The 14,360-nt window shown below is 43.7% G+C and overlaps 1 protein-coding gene across 1 annotated transcript in view; it reads left to right on the top strand.

Annotated features, from left to right (window-relative positions):
• The window catches only part of RBFOX1 (RNA binding fox-1 homolog 1), a 188,616-nt gene that overhangs the window by 79,545 nt on the left and 94,711 nt on the right, over nucleotides 1–14,360 (top strand). The window contains exon 7 of the mRNA XM_023755309.1: nucleotides 7,383–7,436. Coding sequence (XP_023611077.1) covers nucleotides 7,383–7,436 — 54 coding nt within the window. The remainder of the gene's footprint in view (nucleotides 1–7,382; nucleotides 7,437–14,360) is intronic.

Raw genomic sequence — 14,360 nt, 5'->3', positions numbered from 1 at the left:
GAGGGAACCAGAACTCCTGTGTTTTAGAAAGAATTTAACAGTTTAAAATAAAAAAAACTGGCAAAAAAAGAAAAAAAAGTCGAAAGAAATAAGGGAACGCTAACAGCCCGAAGGACTCTGGACCGAAGGGAGGGAGGCAGGGAAGGAAGGATGGAGGGAGGGAAGGAGGGAGGGAGGAAGGGAGGGAAGGAAGGAAAGAAAAGAAAGAGAGAGATACTAAGTGAACCAAACACAATGTACCACTAACTTTTCATTTGGGGCACTGCCCCATGCCCCATGTCAATGACCAGGCCCTGGTATCCTCAGTACATGTTTTTAGGAAATATTGATGTACAGTTTGGGAAACTCCTGTGGTGCATTTAAGGATACTTTCTTAAATGTATTTCTTTGATATCTAATCCAGTGTTAAGAAACATTCAAACCTGTAAAGAATTTTTGTGAGTTAATTTGAGCCCAACTGTTGACAATTGCCAGGAAACAGAATTTCAAAATATTGAGATAATGCTCTGGAGGACAGTGGTTTTTCACAGATTTTATAAATTACCCTCAAAGGAGGAGAATGTAACACTGGGTTACATGAAATCCATTGGTGATAGATTAGGGAGGAGGGAGAAAGCAAAGTGGGGAAATCTCTGGGATTGGATTAAAAGTAAAATGAAAGACACATCTTCTTTTACAGAGGTGGGCATAGCATACTTAAGTCAACAATTAACATGACAATAACAATGAGGGAATTTGTGGTCTCTGTCTTGTGGTTGTGCCCTGAAGGATCCCGAAAAAGGGAAGTTACAAGTTACCCTGATAGTCCAAAAATAGGTTATCTAGTTGCAAAAACACCCTAGGCTCAGTTAAGATCAAAGTTGATTTTGTCAAGGAAGATACCAGCCTAGGACATGACTACCCCCAAATAGACTGCTTTTTAATTAAAAAGCTTTAATTTCAGACCATCCTTTGTGGTTACTTTAGGTCTCTGAGTTTGCAAGGCAGCCACACAGGCCTTCTCTGAGGTAGTCAAATTAGCATGTGGCCCCTTTTCATCCATAACAGTAAAGCCCTAGAGAAGGCCTGTTCAGTTTTTGTTTTTTGGTGTTTTTTGTTTGTTTGTTTGTGGTTTTTTTTGTGTGTGTGTGTGGAGGGGGGGTGGTGTACACATTCAGACTTGCCTTTTAACACCTAATAGAGCATTGGTTCTCAACCTGTGGGTCGCGACCCCTTTGGGGGTCGAATGACCCTTTCACAGGGGTCGCCCAAGACCATCGGAAAACACATATATAATTACATATTGTTTTTGTGATTAATCACTATGCTTTCATTATGTTCAATTTGTAACAATGTAAATACATCCTGCATATCAGATATTTACATTACGATTCATAACAGTAGCAAAATTGCAGTTATGAAGTAGCAACGAAAATAATTTTATGGTTGGGGGTCACCACAACATGAGGAACTGTATTAAAGGGTCCCGGCATTAGGAAGGTTGAGAACCACTGTAATAGAGCCTTAGTTAACAGCAGGCATGTTGGCCAGCATTTTTATGGGAAGCTGGCAGATGACCTTTGAGAAGCTGAACTTGAGGATGGGAGCACTGATTTAGAGGCAGCCCCTCCAGGCCCAGCCACAGAGGGGTCTCTCTAAACAGCTCCTGCATGTGGTATGGAGAGAGACCCCCATGAGTCCGGTCTCTGCTCCACTGCCTTGTTTTATGGGGGGCCCTGGGAGGCCGGCAGCGGTGGGCTTAATCAGCTGTTCTCTTTTTGTGGTAAGCCTCATTGTTCGGTTTAATGTCCTTGATCAAAATCTGTGAATATGTAAGGCCTGGGGATGTACACAAACTGCCTGAGAAATTAAAACTGGGATCATTTTGTCCGTCTTCCTGACAGTGCAGGCTCCTGTCTCCAGCAGGGTTATCCCAAGGGTCTCTTCCAGGTACTAGATGGAGTCACAGGGACTAGGAGGCCATTTGCATGCAATTTGCATACATTTACATAAGCCTGTCTGAGCTCTGTAAGTCTGAACAGAGGTGATTTTCAAGGGCTGGATTCTTATTACCTTTCCCTTGAAGACTGTCACCCGTAACGGGGTCCTTCTTTATTAAATGTATATCAGGAAGCAGGTCGTTGGAGGTTGAAAGAAGATAGAATCCTAACCAAAAGGGAATGAGTCTATTAGAAAAAGCTTTATATTCTTTTAGTTCCTTTTAGAGCAAAACTAAGTATGTATGGAGCACCGACTATTCACCGGATGCAGTTTTAGATGCTGGGAATTCATATTGGATGTCAGACCTGCTCACTTTACCAGTAATTCTAATAAAAGAGATGGTTATAAAAACAATTAACAAGCAGAGAAAGAAAAAAAGATAAATCCAGGTAGTGTTAACAGCCATACAGGAAATAAAACTGGGAATTGAATCAGGGAGTGGCTCAAAGGCAGCGAAGGAAGTGGCATTAAATAGCTTTCCCTGGGAAGACATTAGAGACCTAAATCAGGTCAAAGTTGTCAAGAGTGAAGGGGTCAGTCTTCAGTGATGGCAAACCTTTTGAGCTCGACGTGTCAGCATTTTGAAAAACCCTAACTTAACTCTGGTGCTGTGTCACATATAGAAATGTTTTGATATTTGCAACCATAGTAAAACAAAGACTTATATTTTTGATATTTATTTTATATATTTAAATGCCATTTAACAAAGAAAAATCAACCAAAAAATGAGTTCCAGTGTCACCTCTGACACGCATGTCATAGGTTTGCCATCACTGGTCTAGATAGATAGAGGAAAAAGAGATTAGATAGATAGCAGATAGATAGATGATAGATAAGATAGATGATAGATAGATAGATAGATGGATAGATAGGCAGGCATATAGAGGGAGAGGTTACTTGGTCCAAGGAAATGAGGAAGAGAAAAGCAGATGAGAGAAACATGATATTTTAGGCCATCTTAGATACCTCTGAAAAATCTCTTTCTTTGAGGAAATGAAAGACCTTTGGTATAACTTCTCTTTGACAGTTACATCAAAGTGAATTGATGGGTCCACACCCAGTGAATGGTGTGGGCAAATGAAGAATTCAAGACAGCTGATAAGGATGCCTACAAGAAAAACCTTACTTGAGTAGTGTTAAAAAGACCCTGTCTCCACTGCCAGTAAAAGGTGGGGCAGCGGGAAGAAGGGGCAATAAGTAAATAATTCATTTAATGTAGCTCCATATAGATTTCTTTCACAAACTCTAGATTTCTATGGACTAGAAAGAGAATGTTAAATATGTTTAGATAGCGCTGTAGCTTTATTTGCAATCAGTTTTCTCTCTTTTTTAAAAAAAAAATTTCAAATAACTTGACGTGAACATCAGTTCCCAGGTTCTCATGAGTTGGGTATTTTCTTCTTTGAGAAGCAGCGAGATTTTAGCTGGCCAAATTGAAGTCATTCTCTGCATTCATAGAACATATTCTGAAATGTTTGGGGCAATATTTATTTTTATATCACTATAGAAACTCCTAAAAGACATGTGGTTCATGTGAGAGAGGAAGTTGTCAGTATGAAGTTTAAGAAACCCTTGGGACAATAGATATCAGAATTTTATGTCTCTTTCTGTAGGTCTGAAATATGGCTAAGGATTTCCCATTAAGAAGTCTCCCAATAATTCAAAGACAACCTTTTGAAAAACTCTATCCTAAGAACATCACAGGGACTGTAAACCAGCTAGCTCAGTGGTCGGCAAACTGCGGCTCACGAGCCACATGCGGCTGTTTGGCGCCTTGAGTGTGGCTCTTCCACAAAATACCACGTGCAGGCACGCATGTACAGTGCAATTGAAACTTTGTGGCCCATGCACAGAAGTCGGTATTTTGTGGAGAGCCACACTCAAGGGGCCAAAGAGCAGCAGGCTCGCGAAGCCGCAGTTTTGCGAACCACTGGGCTAGCTTATTAAAGTTGGAACTGAAAGTTCATAGAAACCAAACATTTTCTCAGAATATTCTAGAAAGTCCTTAAGTCCACTGGGGGCATATCTGTTGAGATGTTGGAGCCTCTTAGTGGGTCAGTAGATTTTGGTCACCTCTCAGTTGTTCTTACAGGCACATCACTTAGGTCAGACATTGGGGTATCACACCTCCCCCTTCTGGAAAGAGCTGAGAGTTCTCCTTGGCAGAAACACCTTCCCACACATCCCAGCTTTCACCACTGCCTTTGCTCAGGGACATTCACTCGAGGCCTCCTGTGTTTGACCTTCAGCCCAAGGACACCGGTTTTCCACAAAAGGCAGCACACCTGTCCTTCACTGCCTTTCAGGAGTTCCATATAATGGATGTTTTCATAAAGACATTCCAGCAGGGGCAGGAAACGATCACAAAACCCTAAAACATGCTCATTCTTCAGAGATTGTTCCCTAAAGAGTGTCCAGTGGGTCTCTCATATGGGTAGCTTCGTGATTGGCAAATATTCTTCTATGCTGTTTTCTTGAGTAAAAGTTTTTGAAGGGCCATGATTCATTTGACAGAAAATGCTCCTTCCAAAACTTTTGGAAAATTACAGCATTCTGATCATCTTATATACAGGTTATTTGAAAGTCACCTTAGATATCATGCATGTATTGATTAGGAATTGTTATGGCCCTTGAAGGCAACTGAAATATATCCCATATTTAATCTCTACCGGATAAATGTCATTTTCTTTAGGATTTAAAAAGCACTTTGGAAGTATACAGTCTCTGGGTCATAATTAGGAATGACAATTATCAGAATACTAGAGGCCCTTCAGCCTGGCCAGCACCCTCTCACAATCTGGAACCCCTCTGGGGATGTAATAGTGTGAGAAGCAGCAGGCGACTGGGGAGGAGCCTGAGCCGATCCTCCGCTCATCTTGGCCATGCTGCACCTGCCGCCACTGCTTGGTATGCTCGCTGATCAGTGCTCCTGCATTGAGCGTCTGCCCCCTAGTGGCCACTGCATATCATAGAGACCTGTGGACCTGTCATTCGGTTGGTCAGTCGCTTTGGCTTTTATATATATGGACTAGAGACCCAGGGCAGGAATTCGTGCATGGGTGGGGTCCCTAGGCCTGGCCGGTTATCAGGGCTAATAGGGGCCGGACTGATGTGGGCTGGGCCAATCAGAATCAGGGCCTGCCGGCCAGGGGGTGAGGGATGGGGGAAGGGACCATGGGAGGTTGGCTGGACCTTATCGGGTGGATCAGGGCCGGCTGGCTGGAGGGAGGGACTGGCTGGTGGGAGGGACCACAGGAGATTGGCCGTTTGGGGTAGGGACCGGCTGGGTGGGGAGGAAATGCAGGAGGTTGGCTGGCCAGGGGGAGGGACCTGGGGAGGTTGGCTGTGGGAGTGCACTGACCACCAGGGGCAGCTCCTGCATTGAGCGTCTGCCCCCTGGTGGTCAGTGTGCATCATAGCAACTGGTCAACCTGTCCTTCCTGTCTTTCTAGTCGTTCGGTCGTAATGGTTACTTAGGCTTTTATAAATATACTAGAGGCCCGGTGCACAAAAATTTGTGCACTCAGAGGGGGGGGAGGAGGTGTCCCTCAGCCTGGCCTGTGCCCTCTCGCAGTCTGGGACCCCTCAGGAGATAATGACCTGCTGGCTTAGGCCTGCTCCTGGGTGGCAGAGGGCACGTCCAATCCCTAGGTGCAGCCCCTGGTCGGGCTCAGAGCAGGGCTGATTGGGGAGTTGGGGCGCTGCCCCCTGTCATGCACAGAGCAGGGCAGATCGAGAGGTTGCGATGCCACCCTCAGTCATGCTCAGGGTGGGGCCGATTGGGGGGTTGGGGCACCGCCCCCTGTCACACTCAAGGCAGGGTCGATGGGGAGGTTGTGGCGCCACCCCCTGTCACGCACAGAGCAGAGCCAATCAGGGGGTTGGGGAGCTGCCCCCTTTCACACACAGAGCAGGGCCCATCAGGAGGTTGGGGAGCTCCCCTCTGTCACGCACAGAGTAGGGCTGATCAGGGTGTTGGGGCACCGCCCCCTGTCACACACAGATCAGGGCGGATCAGGGGGTTGGGGCGCCGCCACTGTCACACTCAGAGCAGGGCCGATGGGGAGGTTATGGCTCTACCCTGTCACACACAGAGCAGGGCTCGTGGGGGGAGGGGGGGGTTGGGGCGCCACACCCTGTCACACACAGAGCAGGGCCCATCAGGGGGTTGGGGCACCTTCCCCTGTCATGAACAGAGCAGGGCGGATAGGGAGGTTGTGGCCCCGCCCCCTGTCATGCACAGAGCTGCAGGGTGATCAGGGGGTTTGGGCGCTGCCCCCTGTCACACTGATCTGGTGCCAGGAGGCCTCTCGGCTCCGCTGATCCTGGTGCTGGGAGGCATATTACCCTTTTACTATATAGGATAGAGGCCTGGGGGCCGGCTGGTTTGCCCTGAAGGGTGTCCTGGATCAGGGTGGGGGTCCCCACTGGGGTGCCTGGCCAGCCTGGATGAGGGGATGATGGCTGTTTGCAGCTGGTCACACACCCTTCAGGGTGGGGGTCCCCACTGGGGTGCCTGGCCAGTCTGGGTGTGGGGCTGAAGGCTGCTTTCAGGCTGGCGGTTGTTGATTGAAGCTCCCAACCGCTCCTTTTTTTTCTCTTTTTTTTAATTTTATTCTGGGCCAGCTTTAGCTCTGGCTCTAGCTCTGAGGCTTCGTATCTGGTTTGTTTGCTGTTCTATAATTGAAACAATGTATAACTTCAGCTCTGAGATCCTGGCAGGCTGAAAGCTGGTTTCTACATTTTCAACATAGTACATAGTTTCTTAGAGTTGTAGCTCAGAGGCCGGCAAGTCAGGCGGGGAACGTTGGACTCAGCCGTCACTGGAGCAAGCAAGCCTCATGTTTGCTTCCAGCTGCCTGGCTGCCGGCCGCCATCTTGGCTGACAGTTAATTTGCATAAGGATATGCTGATTAGCCAATGGGAAGGGTAGCGGTCGTACGCTAATTACCATGTTTCTCTTTTATTAGTGTAGATAGATATTGCTGCCAAGAACTCTATTCCTGTGAGCTTTCAAATTTTTGTGAACTTATCAAACAGAGAAATGCGATGAATTATTCAGTGGTAACCCATAAAAGACTAAAAGAAGGAAATTATTATATTGGCTCTAAAAAATATTGATATGGAAAAAAATTAATTACCGCATCATTTTCAAAAGGTTCACCTGTGGCTGGTCAGTAGTTTCCATTCTCTTAACTTGTATAGGCAGAAAATCAAAGGAGGGAATCAATCTATTTCCCTAGAACTGTGTAGTTTTCAAAGAATGTTTATATGCCCAAACTATCTATTCTCTGAATTTTAAAATTATAAAAGACAACAACCCTTTAGATGTGCAGTTAATTTGCAACGATATTCATTGTTGAATCAAAGGTGATGTTAATGTTTTGTGTATTTGTTTCAAGGCTGGAAATTGAATCCAGTTGTGGGAGCCGTCTACAGTCCTGAATTCTATGCAGGTAAATAGTTTCTGTTTTGCACGATGTCTTCTTGTTCTGTTCTATCTGTGCTTTGCCTGCCAATTAAGAATGGGTTTTGGAAAAAAAAATGGAGCCAAGTAAATCCTTAAGTTCTGGGTGATTTTATGTATTTATTATTATTATTATTATTACCTTTTTTGGCAAAATCAAAAGTGTTTAAAACCCTTTGAAAAAATAAAGGGGGATTATGTCAGCTCCACTGTGGAGCAAGGATGGAGCCACTGCTCCTTAAGACATTTCCCATTGGTTTTGCCTTAAAAAAAAGTGTGGAAACTTTATGCAGATGCATATTGAGCAAATGTTCACGCCCATTTTTGGTCAGTGCCTGGATGTGTTCTTTTAGCCATACATTTGTGGGTAGAATTTTTTACCCCTGGCAAAGCAGAGAATTGAATTAGTTATTCCAATAATGTGGCAATGAGTTGGAATTGCCAAGAGAAGGACTATTGAGAAAACTGGAAAGAACTAAGTTGTCTTTCTTTCTCCATTGATCAATTTTCTTTAGTAATTCCAGTGCTCTCTGCTTTGCCATCAAGGGTGTATCTCTCTTCCCCCTTCCCTGCCTTCCCTGCAACTACCTCTCAACTTGGAAAGACACTGTAGTAGATAACTTGACCATCAAATTCAGAGAGAGAGAGAGTAGCCCAGAGCAACAGTGGCTGAGATTCTGCTTGGCTTGGCCTGTCACTTCTGCCTGTTGTGTCCTTGCTCATTAACAAGGCTGCATTTAACACCCGGGGACTGAGGAGATTTGCCCCATGGGTATGGAAAAGAGGTCTTTCTTTGATGTGACCCTTACTTTTAATAAGGAGAAAGCAATGACCACTTGGTCTGCCCACTTACTTAGTGAGTTCTTGACGGTAAGTCATTCCCCCTGCTTTGTTTTTTCTGGGATGCCTCACTGCGGTCACCGGTCACCGTCATGATACTAAGCATCCACCTTAGTGAATAACAAGGGAGCATGGGAAACTTAGCTACTTTGGTTTAATAACCAATTTGATTTTTTTAAAAAGGTAAATCTGGGAAGGTCCAATATGTGTTCTGGATTTAGATAGACAACGTCTGCAGTTGTTTGGATTTTGCCATAAGCCTGGGATAAGTCAAAAAACTCTATGACTGTGGAGTAGCAGTGTTGATGCTTATGAGGGAGGAGCGAGATAGCCATAAGGCTTCCCATGACCATATGGTGGGACCCATATGCTAACAGGACACCTAGCAGAGTGAGCAACATGGACACTGCACTCAAGACAGCCTGAGTTCAAATTCTGACCCCTCTTTTGGCAAGCTGTGTGACTCTAGGCAAGTTACTTAACCTCTCTGTGCCTCAGTGTCTTCATCTGTTAAATGGGAGATGATAATAGTAACAAACACATAGGTATTTCCAAGAATTACGTGGATTAATATATGAAGAGTGTTTGGTGCCGAGCTGGCACCATGTAAACATTGGGTAAATAGGAACAAGTTACTATTCCACCTTGTTGCCATAAGTGAAAGTTAGCAGAGCGCTGACGATGCTGAACTGTGAGTGTACCACTAGACTAAGAGATTCTCTTCTTATCTCATGAGAGGACTAGTCCTTCCGTTCTCAGCATGTCCATTTGGCGGAAGTTAATTTTGGGACCAGAAGTAAGGCAGTCTGTTCGGGGGACATAGATATTGCTGGAGTACATCCTTGTCCAAAACTGCAAATAAATGAAATTGGCCCAAGGGTACAAGCAGACCTTAAGACAGCACCTCTGTGCACCTGAAGACGCTGCCCAGTGAAATGGAGCAGCGGGAGTAAAGAGGGGGCAGATTCTGTGTGTGGTGTGTAAATGCACACTCGCCTACCTGCATGCTTTGTCCCAAAGTTATGGGTCAAGAACAAGGAGCAAGATGTCATCTGCCGAAGAGGTAGGGTATGCGCATGCCTTGTAGTAGAGAGAGGAGAGTACGTTTTTCTGGTCCCATGCAAAGTAGTTGGTCATTTTTTCTCTGGCAAACAGGAAAACACCAAATATCTTTGTCAAACCCATATGCAAAGATGTGGTTTTTTAAGAGGACAATAAGACAGAATAAACAATTTAGACTAATGCATACATTCAAGAGCAAATTAATCTGTGTAACTTTTAGAATATTAGAATAGTGATTCAAATTAGCCCTGGGCCCACCCTTAGAAGTTAAATCACTGGGCTATATAGAGAAAGAATACGTTATCATACGGGTAAATACAGGCCGAGTTCTTTCTATGCTCAGATACTGATACACACCCTATACCTAAATTAATGTGTTAAAATTCTTGGGGCAATTTTCCAAATGAGGGGACTAAGGTTCAAGGAGTTAGCATCATGGGACTAAGATGTCACAGCTGGTAGGAAGCCGGCTAGAATTTGAAAGCAAGAGGCTATATGCTTTACAACCAGGTATGCTGCTTCTTTCTTTCTTTTTTTTTTTTTTTAATATTAGAAGTCATTCTTACTGACTCTGCCCTATGGTAGCGGAGATTCCTGATCTATGTCCAAATTAAGAAGAGAAATAAGATAATGATTTTGGATTATTTCCACCACCGTCTGCCACCATATTCAGACACGTCATCCAGTTGTGTCAGGGGAAGCTTGAAGGAGTCTGACCAACCACATAATGATTTCTATGACTTGTTCCAGACACCTTAAACCTTAAAAACAGGGGGCACAGATAAGTCAGTGACGCTTGGGAAATCTGAACATTTGTGGTTTGAGTTGACAGTATCGGGCCTCTGCTTAATCAGAAGCTTTTCCCTTTTTGCCTGTATATTTGTGTCTGTGGGTAGACAGAGCTTGTGGTGGTCAGAAATGTGGGGAAATACTGTTGCAAATTCAACACTCCAAAACTATTCCTTGGAAATATTTTTAAAAAACACTGAGACTCCTGCCAGCTTAAATCTAAAGTTTCAGGCACCTGTGTCTATGGAATGCATACAGGGGTGGGCAAAAGTAGGTTTAGTTATAATACAAATAAACAAGACAATATTTAATAAATGATAATACAGGAATAAATGTACTTTGTGCTCACTCCTGTATATATAAAAATATAGGTATGAAATATATTCATTTCCATAACCAGGTATAATTACTAATGTCACCCATTTAAATACCCATGACTAAGAATTTCGGGGGGCATTTTAAATTTCCCCAAGTATAAAAATAGCCTGCGTTTATCTTGCAATTTTGAATATGCCTCAAAGCTGCAATGAAGACCCTGTCATTGATTTGCTAGGGATGTTTAGCGGGTCAGCCCTGTGTCTGCCTGAGATAGAAAGCCAGACTTATTAGTCATTTCTCTGTATAAGATGCTGTGTTAATGACACATATCATAATATTCCATAGTATAATTATCGATTTTCTGAAGCTTATGCAGAATTAACAGCCCAGCCTCCAATTGTCTCTCCGAATGGGGCATGAAAAGTTCACATATTTTGTAAATTAAAATCGATATTTTCAATCTCTCCTAAAGGTAATTTTCCTAATTTAGTGGACTTTTCCCTAACATTTATTTTCTCTTTTAATTATAAAATGGCAGGGTATTGATTTCCCTGTATAACCTCCTGACGCCCTGAGTGCATTTTTATTGCTAACGCAGGGTGGGGGTGGGGAGAGCAGTTGAACCTCTTAATGAGGATCTTTAATTACTAGCTTTGTATTAATTTGCTTTGATAAATTATGACATGCACTCTCCCTCGCCTACACAGTCCAAGGGAGGCATTCAGAAAGCTGTGCAGGAAAGTCTTTCATTTTGGGTGGTTCTTCTGAGCTCTCAGGCCTGGACGAACTCTTAAACACTCACCTGACTCGGCCCCCAGAGCAGGTAGACATAAATCAGCTTAATCCCACGACCCTGTATGAATCTTCTCCGAAGACAAGGTGGTGTTTCCCTGTTATACTAAGCAGCATTGATTAGTTTTCCATGTGTATCATCATCTTCAGACTTCTTGAGGCTTATTCTCAAGACGAAAGATTGATAAGTCAATAAAATAAAATAAAAAGTCCAGATGGGTCGCCAAGACTTTAGCCTGTCTCTATGTCCATTCCATTTTAGAGTTTAAAGACAACGGAAGGCCCCACATAGAAGAACAGTATCTACAAATGTCTGTTCCCAGTAGCATGCCTCAACTTACTTAGTGTAATTAGAATAGTGTTTCTAAGAACCTCAAGGAGGAAGGCTCAAAGGGGATTCTTACAGTTTTCCCGTCTGGGTGAGAGATTCCCTTTGCTTGCTAATAAAAAAGGTTTTAAAAAAGTGGTGTCTTTGAGAGATAATCATGATATCTAGCCCACGAAACTGTTGATCGAAAGCACCTTTAATCTTCATAAATAAGGACAACAAAATCAAAATAAATAACAGAAGGTTATGCAAAGATGTCAACATGGTACTGACAAATGGCAAAGTCATCTGTTTCTCAATTGCCGCTAAGATCGCTGCAAAGCTTAACCGCACTGTATATCATATCTGCCAACTCATTTCTGTGATTAAATATTCCATCAGTGGGGCTCTAAGGCAGCAAAGCTTAACAAGATTCATAAGATGCACCACTTGAACACGCATAACTCACTTCCAGGGATGGAGAGCACCCCGCTTGCAAAGGAAAATTGGAATCCAGTTCAATTACTCCACAAGTCGCGATCAATAAGGGAAGGAAAAGACCTTTCAGTGCAATGCAAATCTAAGATATAGTTCGGTCCTGATGACAAGAAACACACAATTCAAGTCCATAGTAGAAAGATGCAGAGTAAATTACTCAAAAGCCTTGAAGATGACAATGAAAAATTGTCTTAGTGAGACTATTACTATGAGCAGGTTTTGTATTTTTTGGGGGGAGGGGGGAGGGAAGAAGGGGTCCTGAATGTATAATCCTCCTGAAAATAAAAATTTCTGATTCCGAGGGGCAAAACAATCAATAACAGGTACTTAAAGAAGGGCATACCTGGCTGCAATGTCACATTTGAAAGGTGGTCAGGTCTTGAAAGTAGGTTATCCTGGGGTTATAGGTAGGATTTGATAATATAATGACTATAAAATAACTTTACAGGCACTAAAGTAAAATAAAAATGTAAGCGTGATCACTGAAATCACCTCGAGCATGCCCACGTCGGTACAAGCCTGGCCATGGACACGGGACTGGGTACCAGGAGAGGTGATGGGAAAGTGGATTGGGATCTCAATATAAATTTTAAAAATGAAGAAGATGGATGTAGCACTCTGTGATTGCTTATCTTGAAAGGGCAGCTGTATTTGACCTGGGATTACCTGTATAACAGTATTGGTTTTCTATGGGCTTTGGGGGTCAAAAGAAGGTAGATGAAGGTCTCCCTCCCAGTTGCACCCCATGTCACTTGATTGAGTCCATTACAGTTATGAGAATGACCTGTAGCCACACTTTTAAATGGGCTTTTTTCCCCCCAATTCGTGCTTTGCCATTTGGATGTAATAGCATCTGAAAAAAGTAAGATAACTGTAGCCCCTGACCCAAGCTGCGTTTCTTTTATTGGTCCCAGTACCAGATCTAGGGCTGGGCTCAGGATGATCTGCCAAAATACTGGGGACAAAGCATGCCCTGCTTGGGGTGACCTGAGCATCCTGAGAGAGTGGAGTGTGGGGTTGGAAGGTACCTGCTTCCACTCTGAACCCCTCACAGCAGCTAATAGTCAGGCACCCCTCATGGCTTTAACATTTTCCACGTCCACCCAGAGGATCAGACACATCCAGACACACAGCCATGGCAGTAAGGAACCATTCCTTGTGAACCATGACCTTCGGCTCTGAGATGGTCTGCATAATTTGCACATCTGCCAGATTAAACGCAGTGCCCTTCAGTGAACTGGAACAGAAGGGTGCGGATTTAAGTCCCAGAGGCAAAGGAGTATCAGCCTGGCATTGTTCCCCGTCAAAGAATGTATCTCGTGCATCTCTTTGGCTTTGCCTCCTCTTTTGGTTGCAATTCACTTTCCTTCTCTCCTCTCCTCCCCCATCTGCCTCAGCATATTTCATCCCATCCCTGCCCACATTTGGCCTTAATTCTTATCTGTGTCCTTCCCTGTCCCACAGAGGTAATGCAGCTCAGCTTTGATGGAGCCTGTGGGGTTTTGGATCTTCAAATAGGATCAGAACTAAACACTGCATTTCCTAAATAAATGAGTGTCCCTTCTATTGTATGAAAGTCTATCCAGGAGCGCTCCCCCAAAGCAGGGAGGTGCAGGACAGTCCCTGTTGGAGCCCCACATCTAGGCTGTGGGGGGAAGATGAGGTTTGAACACCTGGCTCTGGATAAATTTCATAGGGAGAGTTTCAGGCTGCATCATCAATACACTGAATAACTCAAAATATCAGCAACATAAATCAATTTGGGGCACTTATTCTATGCCTGGCATTGTGTTAAACACTTTGCATCTCCTCAGGTCCTCTTAAGAATGTTATAGCATTAACATTATTATAGAAATGGTGAAACCAAGGCTTCCTGGACAGTTATCTCATTCCCTAAATCACAGAACTAGTATTTTTTTTTTTTTAAAAAAAAAAACCTGTTTATTACAGAAAGGTCTTTTTTCTAACCTCAAAGCCCATGTTTTTCTTCACCTTGTTTTACAGTTTCCACTGTAGGAGGAGAGGAAGGCATGCCTGCTTCCCCCCCGCCCCCCCCATGTCTTCTATGCATCAGGCCCTAGAATATAATAACTAATAAAAGCATCTTTGCATTTAATATCACATACACATGCCAAGCTTCACACTGGGATTTTTAGATACATCACAACCTAGCAGGGTGAGTGTCATTATCTTTGTGTTGCAAATATATTAGGAAATCTAGTCAAGTTGTCCAAGGTTGCTGACTTCCAAAGCTAAAGAGCTGGACGTCTTCCAAACCTATATCTTTGTGAATCTCAAGTGCATTCC

Source organism: Myotis lucifugus, unplaced genomic scaffold (assembly GCF_000147115.1).
Source record: "Myotis lucifugus unplaced genomic scaffold, Myoluc2.0 scaffold_72, whole genome shotgun sequence".
Lineage (NCBI taxonomy): Eukaryota > Metazoa > Chordata > Mammalia > Chiroptera > Vespertilionidae > Myotis > Myotis lucifugus.
Note: the sequence above shows the minus strand (reverse complement) of the source record. Positions and strands in the feature narration are given on the sequence as shown.